Source organism: Lissotriton helveticus, chromosome 10 (assembly GCF_964261635.1).
Source record: "Lissotriton helveticus chromosome 10, aLisHel1.1, whole genome shotgun sequence".
Lineage (NCBI taxonomy): Eukaryota > Metazoa > Chordata > Amphibia > Caudata > Salamandridae > Lissotriton > Lissotriton helveticus.
Genome location: NC_136071.1, coordinates 359,824,136 through 359,849,982, shown reverse-complemented (window position 1 = coordinate 359,849,982; position 25,847 = coordinate 359,824,136). Strand labels below are relative to the sequence as shown.

The window sequence follows — 25,847 nt, the reverse complement described above, 5'->3', positions numbered from 1 at the left end:
GTTGATGTGATCTACCTAGATCAGTTCTTTCGTGCTTTCAACCACCTTGTGCAACTGTCCCAGTCCCTGCGTACTTAGGCCTGCACATTTGTAGGTAGGTTGATGGATTGCTTGTTCAATCCTTTTATGTGCTTTTGCTGTGCTTCAAAATATCTAGGATGTCCCAAATGACCCAAGTAACTAAGATGATCAAAAGGACCCAGGACCATCGAAGTCTAGGGCAGCACCACCACTCCCCCGCCAAGGAATGTTGTCCACTAAGCTCCAAGGGGGGCCATGAGCACACTGTGTTACTGGGTTGCTTTCTAATAGTGAAACTGGTAAAGGTAGGTGAGATGTTGATGGTGGGCTCGCAAGCCGCTTGAGGGAGTGCCAAGTGCAGTCGTCCGGAGCCGGATTGCAGGTGAATCCTCCCAGGTGCAAGCCACACCCAGCCGAGCAAGATTGCTTCTGTGAGCTCGGGGCACAACCGGGTTCAACCAGACTCTGAACCACCAGAGACTCAGACCTAAGCCCTGAGCTCATGTGCATGCCACACCCTTTGTCGGGATTACCAGCCTTCAACCTAGTAAAGGACTGAGCAATACAGAACACCTTTAAACATGGTGCCCGAGAAACATGTAAGCTATTTGTTGTCTAACTGCACTACATCTCCCAGAAGGCACTGGTGGGGAAAGACCAATCACAGAACTCCACGTCGATATAAGCCCCGCCTCTTACTGAGGAGGGTGCTTGACAATCAACTTCTTGCCCGATCGCGTAGCGGAAGGTGCTTCCCCGCTGGATTCCGTCGGGGTTTTCTATGCCAAAGCCGCCGAGTTCTTCATCACCTGGCCCCGTGTGCTCGAATCCCAAGCCTGTGGAGGATTCCGAGTAGTTCAGACGCGAGCGCCATTCCAGAACGTCTCATCAGCTCGTGTTTCCTTGAGCCTTCAAGACGCTGATTTACACGCTTGCTGAAGACAGCGCAACGAACAGGTATTTTTCGTCTCCCCTCGAGAGTGGAAGACTGCGCCTGGAGGCGCTCTCCTCTCTTGAGCACGCTGTGTTGTTCCTAGTTTATGAAAGATATCAGCTCATTCACTATTTACGAATAGTCGACATTGTGTCAAAGAAAAGAGTTGGTCTCTGGCCTGTTTAATATCAGAGTGCATTCTGGTATATTGAGGTAGTGAATTATTGCAAACTGGTACGTTGCGCTGGGAATGCTGCAATTCCTTCAGCGCTTTATTCGTGACATTTTGAAAGTCCTGGCTGGACTGCCAGGATATTGGTTCTGAATTTCTTTTCACAAATTGCAATGTTATAAGAATTGTTCTAAGAAGAGAACTATTAGGGTATTCTTTACCACGCTTTCCAGAGGGTTAAGTTCAAAACTTTATTGGGCTTATTATGGAAAGCGGTCTGTCTAGTACAAGGAGCATCTCCTGAAGCTGGGTTACTGTATTGCAGGTTTTCATCTCCTCTTACAATAGGTATATACCATGAGGTTTACAGGGCTAGGGATTAAAGTGTACTAAAGGATTTCATGTAGTATATTTATTGTCATCCTGCCTTTTTTCTGTGCATTAGGAAGTATCCAGGCAAGACAGAAAATCCAGTCTAGACCAGACCAGAGGAAGTGTACCTTCTTTTGTTATTTTGTCCCCTTCCCTTTTCCCTTGGATACTTCCTTCTAGGCACTTGGGAAAAGTAAAAGTGTGTGGAAGAAGTGTTCAGGGTAATTGGGAAGACACTCTTCACGACATCGTTCCTGCTGGCTGTTGCAGATGAGGTTAGTGGCATTTCATATACTGTGCTGCTGACAACCACGACACCCTTAACACAATGACTGGTTAATAGGCAGCAGGCCCTCTCCAGCTCATGCTGACCCTGCCCAGAGAAGCCGTGACTGTGGTGCAAATGCACAGTTCAAATGATACAGAAGAAGAATACTGTCGGGTGACAGCGAGACGATATGGCTGGCACTCACTGGCTTGTGCGTGTGGAGGAAGCAGGTAGTGGGACTACAGTAACGCCACCCTGACCCTTGAGCTGGCGCTGAGGGTTAGAGGAGGGCTCCACAGGATGCCAGGAGGATGATACAGCTGAGGTCAGGAGATGTCTCTTGTGTCTCGCTCCTCCCGCCCTGATAAGTTCTACTCTGGCAATCTGGATCAGCGAAGCTCCACCAGCTCCCGCTGACCCCGTCTGATGGTGTGTGGCTTGTGCTGTCTGTACCGGGGGGATTATAGCCAGCAGCCAGTAGCCAGGAACAGGAATGAGGATGCATGCTGGTTACCCCAACAATACTAGCATGGACCGAGCTTCACCGAGCCCCGCATCTCGAGTCACTTCCTTCCTCCTCCTCACGTCCTCCACATGTCTTGATTTATGTCTCGTTCATGCTAGAGTATTATTACTGTCAAAGTTGGAGAGGATGGATAACATAAACACGGTCCCCAAAAAATGAGGGAGTCATAATTACACCCATATTGTGTTTCCAGTATGTTCTCTTTTCTTCTCTAGAACATTTTTACTCTACAATAAAATGCTGATGATGAGTCATAGGTCAGCAACATTCATGGGGCTATCAAAAAGCATCCAATTCTAGTGACTCTTGACTGTAAAACTGTTTGGCAAATACTATCCATAGCATTCAATAGTTGATGTGAATGGCACATTTCCAACATTTAACCATACCAATAAATGTTGGTGAGTTTGTTGTTGATTGTTCACCCAGTTATTCTTTTCTCTATAATAGATAGAATGAACATTCAGATTTAACATCAGGAACATTGATTCCTTAATAATTGCTCTTGTCTGTTCATACATGTTCCTTGTAACGGTGGGAGCATCACTAGGTTCAATGCGTCTATTCACAAATGGATCAATCAATCCAAAATCAATGAAACAAGTATGTAAATTCCTCATAGAAACTAGTGCCAGATTTGGGCCATGGCTATCTACTGCTGCTTACGGCCATGTAAATATTTTGCCACGATAAGCTGCCCTTCAGGTTCATTTTGCTGGACATGGTGGTCTGGTACAACTGGACTGAATGAACCTCTTTCCGAGTAAATACATGGGTTTCTGTCCTCATTCCTCTGCAGTGTGTTGCAGAGATTTCCTAATGCTCAGATTTACATTCTTCAACGTGGTTGCATCCCCCCAACATGCTGGAAAATTGGGATCCACTCGAGCCTACAATGCTCAAATTTGCTAGGACTAAGAGAATTTCTGATGTTTACTGAAAAATTATATTGGGAAAGTCTACCGCAAATTCAGAAACGCTCACTCCATGAAATTCAATTTTTTATCATTAATCAAAATTCATTTATATTTTATTATTTTGAATTACATGTGACATTATTTTAAATTCAATATTAATTGTAATTCAAATAAATTCATAGCCATTCAGGAGGTAAACTCTCTACTTCGTGAGGAATGCTCCATTTCCTAACATACAAATTCAAAAGCATGATTTACATTCCAGGTACTATCATCAACATAAATGTATTTCAATACCTCTCTTTAATAATCCATACACAGATTTCTTACCAAAAACATAATGTATCAAATTATGTAAATCAAACAGATTTGAGTTTCTGGTGGTCTTGCATTTGTGCCCGTGCCATCAATTTACCAAATGTTTTCCAATTTTATAATGCTTTACCAGTAAGGAGCTGAATGCTGTTCATTAACAATATTAAGAAACTAATTATAGGAAATACTGAAAGTTGTTCAAAATAATCAAATGTGTGACCACTGGAATTAATACCTGAAATGAAGTGACTTCCTTTGGAGTTCACCAGACATGTCTTTTTTAGTATTGATGTCCTGAAGGGGGGATTTGGAAATAGAATCAACATTTAAATACATGATACTTCTTAATTAATTGCCTACAGGACAAGAGCACACATTATTGCAATTCCTGGTAGTCCCCCATGGCCAAGGGGTTTGTCACTTGGGTTAATAGTTTGCAGGCACCCTGTTTCTCTCCACTGGTCTGACAGACTCTGAGCGTCCCATGGCAAACAACGCATCCCAGCCCAGGCCTAGAGATTGAGTCTGGGCTGGGGATACTACTGCCAGCTCAGACCAGTCACACCCCTCAAATCACAAAATAGTACACAGGTGGAGGCAGTGATTCTGCCAGCAGTATAGTTGGATTCCCACATCCAGTACCACCTCTATCTTCACGTTGGGCAGCATAGAAGTTTGTGGTGGTAAATTCCTATTGAATCCTTATCTCTTAAATTTCATAAATGGCTGTCCGAAAGTCTTTTGATTATGTATTGCCTTCAAAATAGAGAAAGATGTGTGGGGCGGAGCTTTAACATTAAATACTACCATTGGGATGCTTAAGCATATAGAATCCCAGGATACAAATCACCACAGATATTGATAAGAGGTCATGTTCAAAGTAGCAAAAATCCATTGATGACATAAACTAAGATCATTTATCTCGATTAAATTCTTTTCCGTGTTTTAAGAAGCATTCTGGTTTGAACAGACATTTTTCACTTCTCTGCTAACTGTGAAAGGTTTCAGTAATACCTATGAATTTCAAGCCTCGATTAAAACTAATACAAGAACAAAATATATCAGCTTTTTAAATCTATCTGCACATTTGAACACATTAAAACAGCTCTGTTAGAAGTTTAGGAGACCTCTATGTCCTAATATGCTAAAATTGGTTAGGCTTTTAAAGTAGAGACCTTCGGTTATCCATGCACGAATGTAACCAGTTCACGGGTTACTTATGCCTGAAGAGCAATAGGTCTAGGTTATTTCTATGTTAAAAGTGAAAGATGCTAGGTTACCTATGGGCTGAAAATTGAGATTTCTCGTGTTCAGGAAGTAGAGATCCTAGATTACTCAGACAGCAGGGGTTATGCTTGTTTATGCTTTGCATGCGGACAATGAATATATTATTTCCTCTCAGGGTAGAGCTTCTAGGTTATCTATGCTGTGAAAACACAGGATCTAGTTGACTCATGTTCTGAGAGCAGATGTTTTATGCTACTCTTGCGGTGCAGATTTAAGGAAAGAAAACTGTCCAATCATGTGCTCTGTTGCCTCCCTCTTCATGGTTTCTTCACACTTCTGCTGCTGCTGCATTTTCCTCTCCTGTGTGAAGCAAAGACATTGAGTCAAATAATGTTTCTTCAGATACCACTGGTGAATTTGACAACAGTTGCTGGTCATGTAAAACTTACAAACTGTATATCACAGGACTCAAGGAATTTTATATTAGTGGTACTCAGTTCCGTCAACAAGACTACACGCAGTGCTTAGCTTGTGCCAGTAGTTACAGGTGGTGGACTCCGGCACTCTTTTTTATATTTCAGTCCTTTATTGGTATATATATATATATATATATATATATATATATATATATATATATATATATATATATATATATATATATATATATATATCGCGCACTCATAAAACTCCACCATATTATAGGAGTTGAAACGGGGGTGCTCGCTACACACACATATATATGACAGTAATGCGAGGCCACCCCCGCGGCTAAGGGAGGGGGGCCTTTAGTGGGATTCCGGGCCTGGCGGGAGAGTTTCGATTCTCCAAGCTAATTCGGAGAGTTTCGATTCTCCAGGTCATGGTCATGGGGAGGGTCTCACAGTAATGTGAGATGCCAGGTGGGCGTCTGGGATCCCTCCCCTCCCCAAGGTATTAAATTTGCAGTGCCCCAGGGAGTAGCCCTCTTTGTCTCTCGCCTTCAGCACTGGGAGGCCAGCCGGACCAACAGTTGCCCACCCACCCATCCCTAATTTCAATAGTTAGTGGCGGGGTCCCGGATAAGAGAAAAGGCCGGGGGACTCTTTTTGGCCGGAAAATGGACGACCCTGAAGCAGGGGAGGCAGTTATGGCGGCTCTGGGCTGGTGGGAGAGGGGGCCGTCCTGCTGTTGGTCCTGGACTCTCTGGCCCTACCCTAGTAGCTGGTGCTTGGTAAGGGGGTGGTGTTGTGTCCTGCTGGTACAACACGCCTCTAGAGATGCTGAATTGTATATACACGTTAACCTGTGGCGCATATGTATGGAGCGCATCATTTATGTGTGAATTTAATAAAAGGTCAATTTAATAAAGGTCAATGTGGGAGGTTTTACCCACAAGTGAAATGGTGGTTTTGGTATAATAATAAAACTACGCAGTGGACAACAGTCACTTGTAAGTGTTTTACTGGGGGTTGGGTGAGCAAAGGGTGATGAGCAAATGGCACGAGATATCCCCACTATTAGCTGGGTTTGTCTGCCATCTTACATAAAGAGCCACAGATTCACAGAGTAACACGCACGTTTCAACCTAGCAGTTTGCTCACACCAGGAACATAATCTGCATTGTTGGTTTTAATGTGTTTGTAAATAATCACTGTACATATTTTCACTTTTGCATTTACGTGTCACAATATGCTTTTATTATTTACTTTTTCTCTTCCGATATTTGGAAATGTTCTCAGGAATAATTATACAAAACAGATGTAATCTAAGTACAGGCTTGTACACAATGTTGAAAAAAGCAACATGCCAACAGATTCAGAGAGTGACTAGGCAATAACTCTTCTATGTTGTTTAGAATGGTGTCACAGGGTTGCCATGACGACCAAACCAATTCTAGCATGTCAAGCTTTTGATGTATATGAGTGTTACTGCATTGAGATCAGATGTAGTGAGCAAGGTGGTTCTGTACATCGAAACGCGTCTGAGCAGATAATTGGTGAATAAAACTATTCTTACTTTGAAGTATCCACGGAGTCAGCGCTTTCTTTTGGAAGTATAAGGTTGGACTGGTGTTTATATTATATAATATTAATTATGCAAAAACCCGTGTTGATGTCTACCTGTTTATCAGAAAACTGAAAATCAAAAAATTCTTCAACATAAAGGATGGCCTAAATGAAAAGGAAAAAGAACGTTCAGGCAACAGTGAATTTGTCAAGGTACCTACGACATTGCCTGCTAAATACACTAAACCATTATTGGCACTACATCATCTGGCCTCTGATATTACAACAATTCCTGATACAATATCCACTCAGGAGGAGTTGAGAGCTGCATCTATTTCTCAAGTAGGAGCTAACATCAGCCCATTCAAACCTAAGTCCAAGTTCAATCCCACCATGCCTAGGGATTCTATTGATGTTTTCCAGGACGTGGTGGTCGAGGACCTTAAACAATTACATCACAAGATCAAACATAAGAAACTTTACAAAAGCAAACATGAAAACGACTACTTTTCGCTCATCAAAAAATTAGGAAATGACCACAACATCATTGTTACAACTGCTGATAAGGGTGGCAATGTAGTAATTTGGCCCCAAGAAGCCTACATTGAAGAAGCAAAGAAACAATTAAATGACTTAACTTGCTATTCCAGAACTAACATCAAACAATTCAATGATGCCAAGGATGTTCTAAAAAAGCTGCTGTTTAAATGCAAGAGAGAGGGCATGATCTCCTCGCAGGAATTTGATTTTCTTCATGTGGAGTTTCCTATACTGCCAAAGCTATATTTACTCCCAAAGATTCACAAGCAGGTAACGCCCGTCCCCGGCCGACCTATCATCTCGGCCATTGGGGGGGTTGCGGAATATGTTACACAATACATTGACTATTTCCTGCAGGACTTAGTGAAAAGTTTACCTACTTATGTAAAGGACACGGGTGATTTCATTGCTAAAATTAACAACATCCCATGGAGCGATGACATGCTAATGATTACTTTGGACATAAAATCGCTCTATACGAGCATAGAACACACTACTGGTCTTAAAGCGCTTGACTATTTTTTGGGTAAAAGACCTATGAATTGCTATTGCCACAACAAAGTATTGATAGAGTTGACCACCTGATGTCTCAATAATAATTTCTTTTTATTTGGGAGTGATGTCTACGTGCAGAAACGTGGAGTTGCTATGGGGGCCTGCTTCTCTCCCAGCTATGCGTGTTTACACGTTGGCTGGTGGGAGGAGCAGGTCCTCAGGCAACAACATGCGATTATTTTTGATGAACATGTTTTGTTATGGATTCGTTATATTGATGATGTTTTTGTTTTATGGCGTGGTGATTCTATTAGTGCAGATAATTTCATTACAAATTTAAACACTAATTATGAAAATCTATGATTTACCAAATCCATCAGTAATTGTGAGGCAGAGTTTCTGGATGTCAAAATATTTGTCCACAATGGACACCTAGCTACTAAGCTACATAGAAAAAGCACAGCTGGCAACAGTATTCTCCACGCCAGCAGTGCACATCCGCGACCTGTAGTAGACAATATTCCGTTAGGTGAGCTACTTAGGATTAAACGAATATGTAGCACAGAAAGTGATCTTGAAGTCTGCACCCTAGAAGCTCTTGATAGATTCAGGCAGAGGGGTTACCGTGAATCTGTTCTAAAATTGGCAGTACAAAAAGCCAACAGCAGAACCCGTGATTCCTTGCTTGATCTAACACATAACAATAAAAAATTAGACAACATCTCTGATGACAACACCGAGGCACCTAGGTTCATAACTGCCTACAGCAGACAAGCTAGACAAATCAAATCGATTGTAACTAAAAGATGGTCGGTTTTAAAAACAGATTTGGTATTAAAACCCAGACTGCCTGATGGTCCGACTGTGACCTTTCGGAAGGGCCCTTCCCTTAGGACTCACATTTGTCATGATTTTCCTGAACTTAGGAGAAAAGTTGAGTGGATGAAATCTCGCTTTGGGTTTAAACGTTGCACCTCCTGCAGGGCGTGCAAGTTTGGCAAAACAACTACTCAATATTATACACCTTTCAGTCCTGACCCAGTTAACATCAAGGGTCAGTTTAACTGCAAAACTGAATTTGCCATCTACGTCCTGACATGCACATGTGGATTGAGGTATGTCGGCAGTACACGACAACCCGTGCATGTCAGGATTCTCCAGCACCTCCGCGCCATCGTAAACAATGAACCATCATATCCGGTGGCCAGGCATTTTAAAAATAATCACAAAATGACTTACAATGCCTGACATACTTTGTCATCGCTTCAGTGGATAAACCACTTAGGGGCGGTGACAGAGACAAGATGCTCAGAAGACTTGAGACCCAATTCATTTTGGAACTAGATAGCAAATTTCCAAACGGGCTCAATACTACTGATGATTTGCACGTTTTCCTGTAAATTTCTTTACATATCATTCTGGGTTAGTTTAAGCAGTAGTCGCCATATACCTTCACGGTTAAATTCTTTATAGAATTTCATTTATTTATCACTTCCCCGTTTTCCCTTCACATATGATTTCATGGTTGTCATCATATTAGATTTCTCGCACTTTATTTTGGGCAACACTTTATTGTAGTTTCTGGACATAGCCATTGGGTACTATCTGTTAATTCCTGATTTCCTTTATTCAACATCGGTCCTGTTTCACTATTATTCCATTCCTTTAGTTTGGAATTTTTGACCATTGTTCTTACCTGCATCATAAGTATTTACATTTATTGTTGCTATATTACGTTTGAAAACATAATAACCTTGTCTTCTTGGATTATACCCAATTGTTTACATACTTGCATATTTTGCACTAATTGCATTTGTCACTTTATTCAACTACATACTAAGTTGTGGTATTTGCACTATGCATTTGCACTTTATAACAACTCTTACCGAGTTGTGTTATTTGCAGTTTGCATTTGCACTTTATAAAAATATCTATAAATTGCACTTTATTGCTTATTTGCACATTGACAAGGACCTATTTGCCATTATGCATTTTGATGTTTTTTAATATAGCACTATAAAATTGTATTTTTAGCATTATATGCATTTACAACGTTGGTTCCACACTATTCAGTGTTTGGTCCACTTTTTGCAGGTTTTTAGATTTATTTCCAAATTTCTAAATTACAATGGAGTCATTTTGTAAAGAATGTGGATTTTAACCATTTTTTATATATTAGTGAACAATAGACCGTGAATAATAATTTGTTTGGAAAACAGACCCCATAGTACTAAAAATGTAGTATGTCCTTTACCTCTAGTATCACATGGTGCAATGTTAAAAGAAAGAGAGAAAAAAACTTCAATTGAGAAAAAAACCTGTGAAGCATTGGGTATTTAAACGTGGTTGTTCTTACTTACTGACTGTCTGTGAGCAAGGGCGGATGCCCGAAACGCGTCAGATTCGTTAAGCTCAACTTTTAATAAAACTTCGTGCCTTCATTTATATTGGATTCGTGTGGTTTTCCTTGGTCGTCTTTTCACGGAGCTTTGGGAAGCTGCAGCTGCTGCATATATATATATATATATATATATAAAGATTTCAGCCCAAGAGGTTTGACGCTGGCGCACTTCAATGGGGCGGTTGCTTTCTTTTCCGGCAGAGCCAAGCCGGTTTTGTTCCAATTAAGCATGGGCGGATTTTGCGAATTGGCAATCTGCAAAATTGCGTATTTACAGATTCGCAATCCGCAAAATCCACGAACTCTCGCGAATTTTGCGGATTCCTTTTTTTTTGTGTTCGCGAGTGTTTCTGCCATTTCGCGAGGGTTTTTTACCAGTTCGCAAACGCGAACTTACTTGTCGGGTAGCAACGGTCGCGAACATGTTGTTTCTACGTCTGGTTCATCACAGCACCCTCTGTTTCACCACTGCCACTCTCTGTTTCACCACTGCCACCCTCTGGCTCACCCATGCCACCCTCTAGCTCACCCAGGCCACCCTCTAGTTCATCACTGTAGATTATGGGTGGAAAAGCACACCTGCCCTGCCTCAACTGAAATGAACGAATTAGGGGCTGATTAATGTGTCACTGAATTTGAACTTCCAGGCTGGCACCTGCTTCCTTATCTGTAATTGCTTTCTGTTGCAGTGTAATTTTTTTAACAGGACCTTTGTGGTATACTTGTAGCTATTCTCTGAGCCTGCTGTGAGGGTCAGAGCAGGGTCATAGAATAGTTGCAAGTAGGCAACTGAACTCTGAAGGGGCCCCTCAGGAAGCACTACAGGGAATGGTTACTAATGATAAGATTGAACTTTTGCACCTGCTGAGTGCTTTCAGTTTTGCAAAAATCCAAATATCCAGCAGCATCCACAAAAAGTAATCCTTCCAGGCACTACAGGGAATGGTTACTAATGATAAGATTGAACTTTTGCACCTGCTGAGTGCTTTCAGTTTTGCAAAAATCCAAATATCCAGCAGCATCCACCAAAAGTAATCCTTCCAGGTCAAGATCCAAATCAAAGTGACCAGCACATGAAGACAGCACTGGGAGGAGCCTGCTGGACAGGAACAGGAAGTTGGAGACTGTGGGGCACTTCCTTCCTCCCACCCCCCCCCCCAAAATGGACTCCTTGCAAAAAAAAGTGCAGGCAAATGTCAACCTGAGGAGTTATTCTGATAAAAATCATAATTTTCAAGGTTTATGCTGCCTGCTGGTGGATTTCTTGTGCGACATTGCAAATTTTGCAATCTCGCAATTGCGAGATTGTCGCTGCTCGCCGCATCTACGTGTTCGCAAGTGTTTACTCCCGCGAAATTGTATAGTATTCTAGTTGGCAAGTGCGACCAAGCAAAAAATCCGCTTCGCACGGATTTACGGATTTTCGGCAAGTTTGCGAGAGTTCGCGGATTGCGAATTTACCGAAAATCCGCAAAATCCGCGAGCGGAACGGATTTTACGCTCATGCTTAGTTCCAATGACATGCCAGGCGGTACAATGAAGACGCACTCACTCGTTCTAAGGAAGAATTTGGCAAGTTTCTTTTCTTTTTGCCATGCCCTACACATTTCGGTCAATGACTTTGACCTTGATCACGGGATAGTGACATACAGAGAAAGAGTCCTCTTTTATTTCGACATTAAACAGTTACTTCCTGTTTTTCGTGTGAAGTGCATTGTGGAGTAGTTTATACATAAAAAAGTGATTCGTGAAGTGCTTGTCTCTGTGACATATTCTAAACAGTAAATCATTTATTTGCTGTTATAGAAGCAATATTTTGCAGTTATGTTCATTTAAAAGTTTCTATGACACTTTTAATTTCGATTTTCAATTTCCAGTTTTTAATTTCATTTATTTTCATTTTATTGTGCCGTCTGGCACGTCATTGGAATATATATATATATATATATATATATATATATATATATATACATATATATATATATATATATATATATATATATATATATATATATATATATATATATATATATATATATATATATATATATATATATATATATATCCTGTTCACAATTCGCGCTTTTCCAAAACACAAATCACAGCACTCAGGAGGGCTTGTCAGGTCCAACAGAATCTTCTTTATTCAGCGGCCACACAACAAACGCGTTTCAGCGTACTGCCTTCGTCAGTGACAATGACACTAAGCTCCTGCCATGTAAATGAAGCTACCGACCCTCATGGACATAAACAAGGGACTTCACCATCTTGTACAAACATCTCCACCATCTTGGAGTATATCATTCCTTAATACATTTCTAAGGATATTATATAACCGTGTATCGGTTATTGTTGTTACAACAGACGGTGTAACATATTTATAAAGTGGAATATACCACACAGTCTTGCCGTGGATCGGCTAATATCCCTTGTCTTTCTGTCCTTATGGTTATAAGCTTCATATTCAAACGGAACATAACAGATCAAATTCCTATTTCATTACTTCAGATTAACCAAATAAATGCAGTTTGCCATAAAAATTCTATATATACATATATATACCTCTATGCACATCTGAACACTCGGATATATCCACTTGATCACAGAATTCATTACTCTCATCAATAGCTTTTCACCTACATCCTGCCTTCGTGTCCAAATTACTTCACAAAATGAACAGGAACAAAAATTCTAAATTTTATTTTCAATTCATATCAAGTCATATTTCGCAGCAAATTGAATCGCAATGAATACATTTCATAGTTATCTTTACACTTTTCACTTCCCCAAATGTACTGCCATCTCCTCTCCACTATTCAGGCCCCTGGGATGTTTGGTCGAGAGATCTATAATATATCTTGACTCCAGCCTGCGCAGACGTCTAAGCCGGTCCCCACCCCGAATGTTAAGTGGTACAGAGTCCAACCCGAAGTATTGCAGCTTGCTCCTATCCCTACTATGTAGTTCATCAAAGTGACGAGCCACTGGATAGGCAGGATCCGCCTTATCAATGGCTCAAAGATGCTCAAGGATTCTCATTTTAAGTTGGTTAATGGTACTTCCAATGTAGCGTAGGCCACATGGACAGACCAGACAGTAAACTACATAGGGAGTGCTGCATGTAATAAATTTCTTAATCTCCAGAGTTTGTCCTGTATCAGGTAGATCGTATGTGAGAACTCTTTTACTTGCTGCGCAGGCCTTACAGCGACCACAAGGGTAGAAACCCCTCATTTCCCGCAGGGTATTTATTTTCGGGGTAGCTTTCTCTAGATGGCTTTTCACCAGCATGTCTCTCAGTGACCTAGCTTTACTAAATGTCACTAGGGGATATGGTGGTAAATCTTCTTTCAACACACTGTCCGTCTGGAGAATGGGCCAGTTTTTTCTCAGCATGGCTCTCAAATCATTAGCCTCCGAGGAGTACAGAGTTACCATCCTAAATTTCCCCTCGTTCATATCCTTTCTGATTTTTAAAGGTTTTGCCCACAGGAGTTCTTTTCTTGGGATTCTTCTAACCTTATCAAGTGCACTTTTCAGCAGTCCTTCACCATACCCTCTAAGGCTCCTCAAGAATACAAGAGAACCAGGAACAAAGTCTATTGGCACTAGAGAGGACTCCCATTATAAATCTCTCCAAAAGAATACTCACACACACAGAAAAGCAAGTGTTAGGTATGGGCTTTAATTTTGTTCCAACTACAGGTATCAATAAATTCCAATTGGAAAAGGATCTAAGGTCCTTTTTCCGCAAAATACGACTACGCAGGTTTTTTGAGGACAGACCAGTGAGAGAGCAACCTAAAGATTCGGGTCTTAGGACGAAATCCACCTTTACCCCGAGTCTAGGAATGGTGGACAAAAACCTGGAGACCTTTGAATCAATTGTAAAAATAGAAATAGGTCTCTTATTAGAGAAAGATCATTTCCAACAACACAATATTAGTAAAGCTCAGAGAGAGGCCATCAAATCCCTGTCCGAAGATAATAGTATAACTATAAAACCTGCGGATAAGGGGGGAGGAGTAGTGGTCTTTGACACACTTGACTACGAGCAGAGAGCACTCACCCTCCTCACAAATGAACTACACTATCTGAGAGTCTCCCAATCGAGACTAAATAAACTGAAAAAAGATGTAGAGACCCTACTCCATAAAGCTCTGGAGGAGGATAAAATCACGGAGGAGGAGTGGAAATTTCTGAATAATACCAATCCAAAAATCCCCGCATTCTATGGACTACCCAAGGTCCACAAGAATCTAAAGGATCCCCCCCTTAGACCTATAGTGGCATCGATTGATTCTTTGTTGGAGCCACTAAGCCAATACGCAGATAGATTCCTCAAGCCTTTGGTAGCTGAACAAAAATCGTATATTCGAGACACAGCGGATATGATATCCAAAGTGGAAGGGATCCCCTTTAACGAAGAGAATGAACTGTTGGTGACTCTCGATGTAGAGTCACTCTACACAAACATACCACAAAAAGACACCATAGTGGCAGTTAGGAACCTTTTAGAAGAGACAGACATACAAGGTGGAAATAAAGAGTTCATTGTTCAGTGTGTGTCGATGGTCTTACTTAACAACATCTTTCTTTTCAAAAAAGACCTCTACATCCAAAAGAAAGGGACCAGCATGGGCGCAACATGTGCGCCGAGCCTGGCCTGCATATACGTGAGCCTATTCGAAAAGAAGCACGTGTACAATGAAGTGAGTCCCTTTTTCGAAAACATTCGAAATTGGGCTCGCTTCATTGATGACATATTCTTCATTTGGCAGGGAAGCACAGAACTCCTAGAAGAGTTTCTTAGCTGGCTCAACCTAGGGGACCCCAATCTGAGGTTCACAGCAGTATACAGCAAGTCTAAGGTCAATTTCTTGGACATATGTATTAAGAGCCAAGATCAACATTTAAAAGTGGAACTGTACAAAAAAGAGTCTGATAGGAATACAATCCTTCACTACTCAAGCTACCACCCCAAGAGCCAGAAGGACTCGATACCATTCGGCGAGTTCCTTCGACTCAGAAGAAATTGTACGGATCTCACAGATTTCCACAAACATGCCCAAGAAATGAGAAAGAAATTTAAGGACCGGGGCTACCCCAAAAAACTGATAAGTCACTCTCTCAAAAGAGCACAGTGCTACAATAGGGATTGTCTGATCAACAAAACAGACAATAAGAAAACACAAGACAAAATAGTGATGGTGAGCCAACATTCAGTCATAGCTAACCAAATCAAAAATATTATAAACCACAATTGGAAAATTTTAAACAATGGCCCAGACGTGACTCCTCTGGAGCGTCCCATGTACGCGTATAGGAAAAACAAGAACCTCAGGTCGAACCTGGTGCACACGTACAGGGAGGACAAGACAGAAACCCAAACTACCCTGAGTGGACAGAAAGCAACAGGGAACAACAAATGTGGTACCTGCTGCATATGTGAGCTATGTATAGTCACCAAAACAGTTGAACATAATGGTGCGAAACACACAATCACCACCTTGAACAACTGTAAGACAAAGAATGTAATATATATGATCCTGTGTCCATGCAACCAGGCATATATAGGTGAAACAGGCAGAGAAGTGAGGCTAAGGATAGGGGAACATAAGTCTGCAATCAATAACAACAAAGAAAATGCCCCCCTTGTAGCACACTGGAAGGAAAAGGGACACAAAACAAAGGACCTCAGATGGGTCATTCTGGAAAGGATCAGGGAACTCACCAGATCAGGTGATAGTACGAAGAGACGAAAGTTACAGGAACAATGGTATATGGTTAAATTTAATACCATTAGAAAAGGTTTAAACTCCAGGGAAGAATGGGAGGCTCTTATTTAGTATACCGGTCCCATTCAGTGACTACCGCTCTACCATCCTGTGACATAGATAATCAGCACCCTACACACCACCCACACGGGAATCCATTTCTGTATCTAGTGAAGGACTCCCCTTCAGATACTAATACTGAGATTCAAGAATAATGTTATTCCCTCGATGAGAATCTGTAACCTTTTGAAGCACCCACATCTGATGGGAGAACATTGAAATATAATACTCCGACCACCAGTCCAAGATGGCGCCCAGAGTCAGGGGCTGATCTGGGCGGCCGATTGGTTGGATCGAGCGTAGGTAGTTCTGTACCTAGGATCTTTGAATCTTCACCCAAGAGCACAAAGGGGGTCGATTAACAAATAAGTGTAGCGCGAGGGAAAGTAATAGAGCACTCTAAGCAAATCGGCAAAAAAAGGTTTCTCGATGCCGACTTAGTGCGCACGGGTAACATTCCCAATACTATTGCTGTACACCGCCTTAATAAAAGGGAAACACAAGGAGAGACATATCGAGCGAAGCGCAAATGCGGTTAGTCACAAGACGGGCAGATCCTCTGAGACACTAGCGAGTACATCACACCATTCTAAGATGGCGCCCACGTTGACGGCGGTATTAGCGGTACTGGCAGCGCGCATACAGCGCTCCTCACTTGACAGGTGTAGATAATTAATCAATTACGGGGAGCTATAAAAACGCCCACCAAACTGACACACTCTAGATCGAGTGCAGGAACGAGGCAGAAGCCAACAAACAGCTCTAAACCGGTAAGTGGAGACCTAACCCCTAGGCCCTCTCTCCTCCCCCCCCCCTCCCCCCCCCCCCCCTTTTTTTGCTCTTTAGGTAGCAGGGGAACCATTTATCTGTATACCTTTTGAGGATAGTACAGCAGGCCCTGGATTTAACTCAAACAGGGGATACATTTAGCATTACAAAATCTATACTTCATACTTGGAGTGAGAGAACTTAACCGGGGCGGGAGGTGGTAAGACCAATCACCTATATATGAATTGATTGTACCTAAAGAGGAGAACCTAGAGTTAACAAACAGGCAACTGGACATTATGGGTACCAAACTGATATTGTGGGCACTGCAGGCATTGAGCAGGAGATATTAGTAACACGAAGAGCAGGCACTTAAATTAAAAATAGCAAAGTGCAAGGCACATTAGATACTCGTTAATAGAGCTAAGAGCGTAACATCATATAGTACAGAACAGAGATATGATGGTGTCATACCTGTCTTTACTCAACAGAACATATCCAGTTCAGGAGTAGACCAACGACTATATATGCCCGTTCTGAGTACGTTTTAAAAATATTTGAGGTAAGATACTACTTTTAATAAAAAATCATGTAATGGTAGAAATAGTATCTATGAAACAGTAGAGTGAAAAAGTGCTATATATTTTACTACCACAGATACATGACAAGTGGGCAATTGCCTGACAAACAAAAAACCAAGGAACCCCATCAGAAGGAGCTCCTTTTACAGGAGAGAGGTAAATAGAAGAATAAAAGATCACCCCCCAAAAATGTGCAAACGAGGGGAGTTTCTATCTAACACCTAAAAAAAGTTTTCTTTTAATCAACAGAAGTACCAATAAGTGAAACTTCAAGTAGATCCCAGCCTGGAACGTTTCCTACACGGTCCCGAGGGTGAGAATCTATACTTATCTATTCTCCCGGGCCCCAGGGTTCATGAGTCCCTCCCATATCAATTGGTCTTCCACAAAGAAAAAGACTTGGAGGGCCCATATGTTATATGTGAATCTAAGGCGTACTAATGGGTAGAGAAAAAAGTAGAAGGTAAATCACAGGCAATGGAACCAATGTAAATATCACTGTGCAATGATCTGTACTAGATAAGTAAGCGTACTTGTGCCAGGAACTATATATGGTCAAAAGAACAACGGCAGTTAGAACTAATAGTGTGAAGTTAGAGTGGGTATGTGTTAATTAGAACAATTGAGCCCTTAGACTAAATGAGACAAAAGGTTTCAGTACACGATATCTGACAGTGTATATTTTCCCTAATATATTTACAGATACGGTATATCCATCCGTTCCTTGAAACCCCAGAAACAAGAAGTCCTGAGGAAGGTGCCACGATATCAAGTGTTAAGCACCGAAACGCGTCGACGCACTGTTTTGTCCAAAAGAATCCAATTAGGGCCAGATAAAGCTTTAGATGGGTATCAAATCTTTCCACTAAAGCTTTAGAGTAACCAAATTGTCTATGGCCATTGGATCCAGTGAAATATAGTGGCAGAGATATCAAGTGGGCCACTTACACGTGAGGGGTTTGTTGTGACTATGTTTAGTCTGTTGTTTATTGTGAATATATTTTGATTGCTTTTCCATTTATTGTGTACCGTAATATTATGTTTATGTAACACTGTTGAATAAGTATTTTTATCTCTTCAAGATATTTAATCTTGGATTTTAATTGTTTTGGAAGAATTGTATGATTTTATCTTGTCTTTATTGTTTTTTTATATGCAACTTGAATAAATCTAGATTGTAAACAAGACTATTCTTTTGTGGAAACCCATTCCTATGTTTGTCCGAATACCTATGGCATACTGTGACCTCTCTTTGTACCACAAGAAAGGCCTTTTGTGACAAGTAGACTATTCGACTCCAGGGATTTCCCCTTTGACTAAAAATAAATCGCGCAAGGCACAGCGAAGCAGCCACCTTGAAGTCCTGCTCCCTAGAGCTATTTCTGCGAAGCCTTAATAGTTCTCCATAGGGTATGCTTTTGACCAACTGTGGTGGCTGACTACTGCTGGCAAACAGAAGAGAGTTGCCCGCAGTCTCTTTCTAAAATATATATATACTATTTTTTTCGCCTGTACCAGCAGGCTTGTTCATCAACCAAGTTTTTGCCAAAATCAACTATTTTTTAAATGCTGTGCATGAGACATATCACGTGTTAAACTACAAACACGATGCCATGAAAAACAGAACAGTAGTTTCTTAACAAATTACGGCAATATTTGCAAATGCACATATTAAATTTCATTTTTTGCTGCAAACAATTGCAAACTTAAAAACGTATTCTTTGAATCATCAAAGAAATAAATTCTGCCGCATTACAAACATTATTAACGTTTCATATGCGAATGATAATAAACCATATCTCATACTCCATTACGTGCCGTAAAGCGAAACTCAGCTCGATCCTTTAGCCAAATTTTCTTAGGCATTCATCCACCCCTTCAATTTATGCACTTATCAGCAATAAATATTCTGTCCATCCCAATAGGGGATTTTGCTGACTTTTGTTTCTTCCCGGGTTTCTTCCCGGGTTTACTAAAAAATTCTGCCCCAGTGGGCTTTGGTTACTGGTTCAATTTCACTCTACACAATAACATTTACGTTCTATCTTGCCCTAGTGGGCTAATATTACTTTATATGAACATGCGGTTCAATTCTGTTATTCCTCTATGAAGTCTTCACTCACTACAGGTCAAATTCAGCCAGATTGTACTCTAGACCAATCATCCACTCTTATTTGAGACCCCTGTCACCAGAGCCGGCCTTTGCTCAGATAGTGCCCTGTACGGAAACACACATGGCGCCCAGGATGCTCCTAGCCACCAAAGCTAGAAGTAACAGGGGGTCCAGTTTCTATTCACAGGCCTGTTGCTACCTCACACAGGAAAGTGCTGCACGCAGAACATTCATGCAGAGAGTTCAGAGGGCTCGCGAAAAAGGTTGGTGCCCTGGGCCTGTTCCCAGCCTGCCCATGCCGAAAGAAATCCCTACCTCTCACCATGTATTCGTTTAACAATAATCCTATGCACACTGTTACTTGTGATGCCTGTGTACATGCTTTCCTATTTACCATGCCAAACTGTTCCAGGTTACTTTGAAAATTGCCAAAATACAACAGTGAACACCAGTAGAGCAGGCTCATTTTGGAGACCAAAGAAGAAATCAGATTGGCTTGGAGAGTTGGGAGGAAAACAATACAAATCCAGGGGGTCAGAATAAAACAGAGAGAAAGCTTGCAGCTAGCTCATCACTCACTCACTTTGAGGGTGACTCGCACATTGGGAGGTTGGGTTGAGCTATTGTTATGTACAACCATTTCAAGATGCATTTTATATGATTTTTTGGGGGTTGTTAACACATTCTCTAGATTATATGTTTTAGTGCTTGAACTTAGACGAACATGATAACGTGGAATGGGTGTTATGTATCATTTTAGGACCCTATTGTAAGTTTCCCGATTCATGCCCTTATATAGGTATAAATCACCATATCCTTATATAGGCATAGAAATCAACCATATTTAGGCATAGCTCATGCAGTCCAAATACAGCAGGGCTACTTCCACTAGTTCCGAAAATCCACAACGATTTTCTGGAAAACTCAGCTTCAGCAGCCGGGGACTACCCCTTGCTTGAATATTGACTCATCCAAGAACTCATGGAGTTTTCAAAGAACTGAGACTCTTTGATGACGTTATTATGTCCAACTGTACGTCAAAGTCGGCACCTTCAAGGTATAAATATGCCCACACTCGCCCAAGCAAACACACAGTGGTTTGGAGCAGTTCGACTATCTACTTGCCCGACGCGCCCTGCTACAGCAAGTCCCGAAGGAAGCCGACCCTCCAGCAGACGCACTGAGAGAGACGCTGTATTTTCTCCTGCCGAGAAATCCAGCTCCAGTGTTTCCAAGCTACCCTTGCGGGTTGTTGGGAAATCGAGTCCTGAGCCTGACCTTCTCCATTCCAAACTAAGGTACGGAGCTGATTAGACCCTTAGAGAAATCTTGAGCAGATTCTTGGCAAAAGAATACTACCTTTATGCTACACCTCACTTACTTCTTCCCTCGCACTAAGCTTAGGTTAGGTACACCGAGGTTGACGTATTTTAGAAGCACCCGTTGAGTACTTTTAGCCTCTGTTATTTATGTATGTATTTATATATGGTTTAGGAACCATACAATGCTCTTACAGTATTATTTTATTCTACTATTTATACTGTATGCATTATATTTTACAAACAGTGTACGATTGTAGCAGTTCATTTCTTATGCTTGAGAAAGAAGACTGTTCAATAAATCCTTTTATTGAAAACACCCGTCTTTCTACTTTCTCTGCACCTCCAGTGAAACGAAGCATGCACGATTGACTGAGAGAAATATCTATCTATTGTTTCCACGACTCTGAAGATATGTTTTATCTTGGGGAAACAAAGTTGTCATGTTTATGCGGTTGTCAGAGACTAATCCCTTCTAGTGAAGTCGAGAAAGTTTCTAGTGACCTCTGAGCTAGCTGGCACACACAATTAAGTCTAGTATATTCGATAGAGACCTAGTCGACCTCAGTCCTACATCTAATCTATAGGATATATTATTCCAATGCGCAGAGCCTATTGGGAATATAGGAACTACACTACATGGCGCCCAACGTTTGGTAAGGCACTAATTTAACGCTAGATACTAGAGTAACTCAATCTTGCTTTTCACAGAGCCCCCTTCATCCCGTAAAAACTCCAATAGATGTCTGGAGTGGGTTAAAGGATAAAATATCCGCCATAAACTGAGTAGGACGAAAATTCGTATGTATTAGTTTTGGTTTTGTTCAACGTTGAAGGATACAGTGTTCCAAAATATTGTGCACCTTATCTTTATTTCCTTGAAAATTACTTTGCAAAACTTCTTAACAAAATGTCCGACAAGGATACTCCCGGGGGCAGTGGAGCTGCAAGAACTGCAGCCCAACCGGGTTTAGACGAGACAGGTCTCCAACAAAATGAGGGGGATGCTATAATCATTCCAGAAAACGTGAGAAAAGCCATAGCTAAAAAGCTTATTGAAAATGGCCTATCACCGAGAGGTGGTACAGTTATATTTGTCATAGAGGCACACGAGTATCGGCAGACAGAGGTATTCTATTCATGGATTGTCTTTCCACAGGAAAATCCAACAACACATGTGTTCCACTTCTACAAAATGGAGGAACATCCAGCGGAATACGTTCCTTTCGAGGACGTTGAAATTCCACTAACTTACCAAGAGCATCAGCTCTGGTATAAAGGCGCCCTACAACATCAAAATCACATTACCAGGCTCGGTCCACTAGGTAGACGAGGAGCTACATGGGCGGTACTAGCCAGCTATACACCACATCCTAACATTGAAAGAATGTCAGATGTAGAACTGTTAGCTCAGCTAAAACAATTAATTAAAATACATCATCAATTGGTACAATATGTCTTGCGGGCTTTAACAGTCCAACCTGCTATAAGAATTCCACAACACACCCCTCATCAGGGGAGCACAAACAAAATCACACCACAGACTATACAGTCAGTAATCTGTAAGTTGCCCGCAAAAACGGAACAAATTCCATTCTGGTTAGCCCAGAAAATTACTCAAAAGAGGCAGTATTTCCCGATAGTACACCTCATGAGAAACACAGGATTCTAACAATCTGTTTACCAATGGGGATTGCACCACACATAGAGGACTGTGACACTTGGGGTACAGTCTTTGCTTCAATCTACACAAAAACACATAGTGTCCCGTCTATGGCGGTAATACCAGACGTTCTGAGACAGATTCAAAATAAATACGGTCCAGAACCGGCCTTGTATCTAGGTATGAAATTACTGAAAGATTTCAAACAGGTCTCAGCTATCTTATTAGCTAACATTAAAGGTGAAGCAGCATCAGTGGCAATCCGCCAAAAATTAAAAGAACTTGATATTACTGAGCAACCGTATGAACTTGCCAGAATTATTGAAAAATCCTATGAAGAACTAGGAAGAGATAGTTTGGGAGGGAAACCTCTAAAACCTGAACTAACAGAAAATCCTGAAAAAGTTTTTATCAAAAACAATCTAACTACTCCTAAAAAGAAATGGGAAAATCGTAGACAGTGACTACCTAAAGAGAAGCGCTCTCAGTACAGAGGTAGATCTCCTTCAAAGGAGCACTCTGAAAAGAGATATAACCTTAGAAATAGGGATAATATAAGAAAACCTGATAGATATCAAGATACTGATACGCGATCCTCTCGTACCTTTCAGACTTCCTCGCAGAAATCCGAAAGAAGAGGACGATCAGAACAAAAAGAAGAACGTGTGAAGTCCAAAGACGATCAGCACGTTGCAAAATTAAGAAAACTCAATTCTCCAAAAAGAAGGTAGCAAGTATTAAAATCAGACATGCCGAGGATCTTGAGGACACAACTCAAGAACGGGGAGTGGGCCCAGACAATGCTGGACAGCGCAGCAGAGGTCACTATAACTCGCAGGATCCTGAAAGATCATCTGGAGACAGTGGATCTGAATGAATGCATTCAGGTTAAAACTGCAGACACCAGGGTTAGTGTACCACATACGTTATATGAAGTAACACTCCGAATAGAGGGGGAAATAACTAGGAAGATAAAAGCACTCTTTTGGGAAAAAATATCTAAAGGTTATGACATCCTTCTAGCTGAAAGACTGGCCACCTGAATTTGTCAGGGACGGCCCACATGGCGAAGAGATCATTATGCCAGCCTTCTCTAATCATATTCCTATTCATAAAAAATACACATATGCCAGAAAATGGGCTGTTGCCCAGGCTCTAGCATTATATAAAAATCATGTAGGATGAGATGAGGACTCTACTCACCATAAAATTCAGTTAAAAATCAACTAACTGCTCAGAGACAGTATCCAGTAAAGCAGGAAGCTAAAAAGCAAGTCAGGGAGATCTTAAATCAACTTGAATACCAAGGGGTGATTGAAACATGCACCTCCTCAATGAACAATCCTTTGTTTCCTGTCTCCAAACCAGACTAAACGTATCGTCTAGTTATGGATTACAGACATTTAAACTCTTGTTGCAAAACTTTTGCAGTACAAAATTCACACAGTGCAGGACTAATGAATAATATCGTTCGGAAGAAATATAACACTACTTTAGATATTTCAAACGGTTTCTTCTGTCAAAACATTTTACCAGAAAGCAGGTACTTGACCGCTTTCTCAATAATGGGGACACAACGACACTTCTGTCATCTCCCCAGGGATTTAAGAACAGTCCTGGGTTATTTTCACACAGAGTAACAGAGTTACTACAAACGTATGATGATGAGGCATTATCTTGGGTCGATGACATCTACCTTACAGAGGATGATTTGGACAGGCACTTGAACAGGGTGAACACCATAATACTTGGGTTCGCCTCAGAGGGGTATAAATTAAACTTTAAAAAATCATGATTTGCCCATCTCAACGTCCTATTCTTAGGATACAAACTTTTCAGTGAAGGCAAAAGCCTGGCAGCAAACGTTTTAGAAAAATGTGCGCTGCTCCAAACACGCTGAAAAACTTACTGTCAATTCTAGGATTCCTAAACTTTGAAAGAACTTACATTCTGAATTACGCAGAAAGGGTTAAACCTCTCTGCGAACTAATCAAACCTGATTTCAAACCGACTAATTGGACTCAAAAACACACAGAAATTTTGCGTTCAGTACAAACAGACATGTTGGCAACAACACACGTACAAACACGCGACAATGTATGCAACCTTGTTATCCGAATCATCCCAGGGAGATGCGGATTCACGTACCTAACCTTTAATGAAGGTGAAAAGGTACCAATAGCTTAAAAATCACACTTGTACACACAAGCTGAAATTAAATTCACTTCAACAGAAAACATTCTGACAGCAGTTCAGACTGCTGTAGCAAAGGAGAGAGCTCTCACACAGGGTAAACGCATTAAAGTCGAAACACCTGTACCTGCCTTAGAGGCAGTTACGAAGGCAAGCATTCCAAATGCAAAAGCTCTACATCCAAGATGGATACAATGGGTTAATTCTCTTGCTGCAACAGACGTTGAATACGTTTTTGACCCTTACTTGAAGACACAAGAATTCCTCCAGTACGAACAAGAATGTCCTCTGCCTACTGAAATTGTACCTCTAGAACATTACGGCTGTATAATATATACAGACGGATCAGCACATCCTGCAATTGGGGCAAACAAGCTTACAGTGCTGCGTGCGCGATTGTTAAAGGTCGCTGAACACTGGTAAATTTAGACCTATGGTAACAAAAACTCAATCACTAGGAGACTGTACAGCTCAGCGAGCTGAACTCCAAGCATTCAAGATGGCGCTGGAAAATACCGATCGTGAATTCCCCACACTCATAGTGTGCGATTTGTATTACTGCGTCCAGTCATACAATGAGTATTTGCAGACCTGGGTTCAAAATGGTTTTAAAGACGCAAAAGGTGGCACAATAAAGCATAAAATGCTTTGGGAACAAGTAAGTCTTTTACAGAAAGAACTACAAAAGACTCACGTGATCCATACACTGAGTCATCAGCGTGATGGCGTTCACGTTGAAGGGAATTCATTGGCTGATGAAGCCGCAAAGGCAGCTGTGCAAATGGCTTCCGTAGCTACAATCAATTGTTTGAAAACAACGATAGACGGTGAAACCATGCTCACTTTCAATGCCACGAGCAAAGGTAGCGGAGCCGCGTTACCTCTAAATTATCCACTCAAATATAAATACATAATTGATACAAACTCTGTTCCTTTTGCTCGAATCCCTGGAGTGGGGGATAGGGTAATTCCAAACAGGAACAGGAGAGGTGCTCTCGTTTTTGGTAGAACATATGGGAGAGGGTCTGATACATCAAGGGATCTCTAAATCTCTACTAGAATTAGAAGAGATGTACTGGTGGCCAGGGATGAAAGCTCATGTATACGAATTCGGAATTAATTGCGATGACTGTTACAAATACCACAGCTTTGAACACCACCAGATTCCTGACTACAGTATAGCCAGCCCAGTACAGACAC

At 41.3% G+C, this 25,847-nt stretch overlaps 1 protein-coding gene across 2 annotated transcripts in view; it reads right to left on the bottom strand.

Annotated features, from left to right (window-relative positions):
• Positions 1 to 3,281: 3,281 nt before the first annotated feature.
• LOC144783952 (retinoic acid receptor responder protein 2-like) overlaps positions 3,282 to 25,847 on the bottom strand; it is a 130,111-nt gene continuing 107,545 nt past the window's right edge. For both annotated transcript variants that reach the window (XM_078662680.1, XM_078662681.1), the window contains one exon: positions 3,282 to 5,112. In XM_078662680.1, coding sequence (XP_078518806.1) covers positions 5,005 to 5,112 — 108 coding nt within the window. In that variant the 3' untranslated portion in view covers positions 3,282 to 5,004. The remainder of the gene's footprint in view (positions 5,113 to 25,847) is intronic.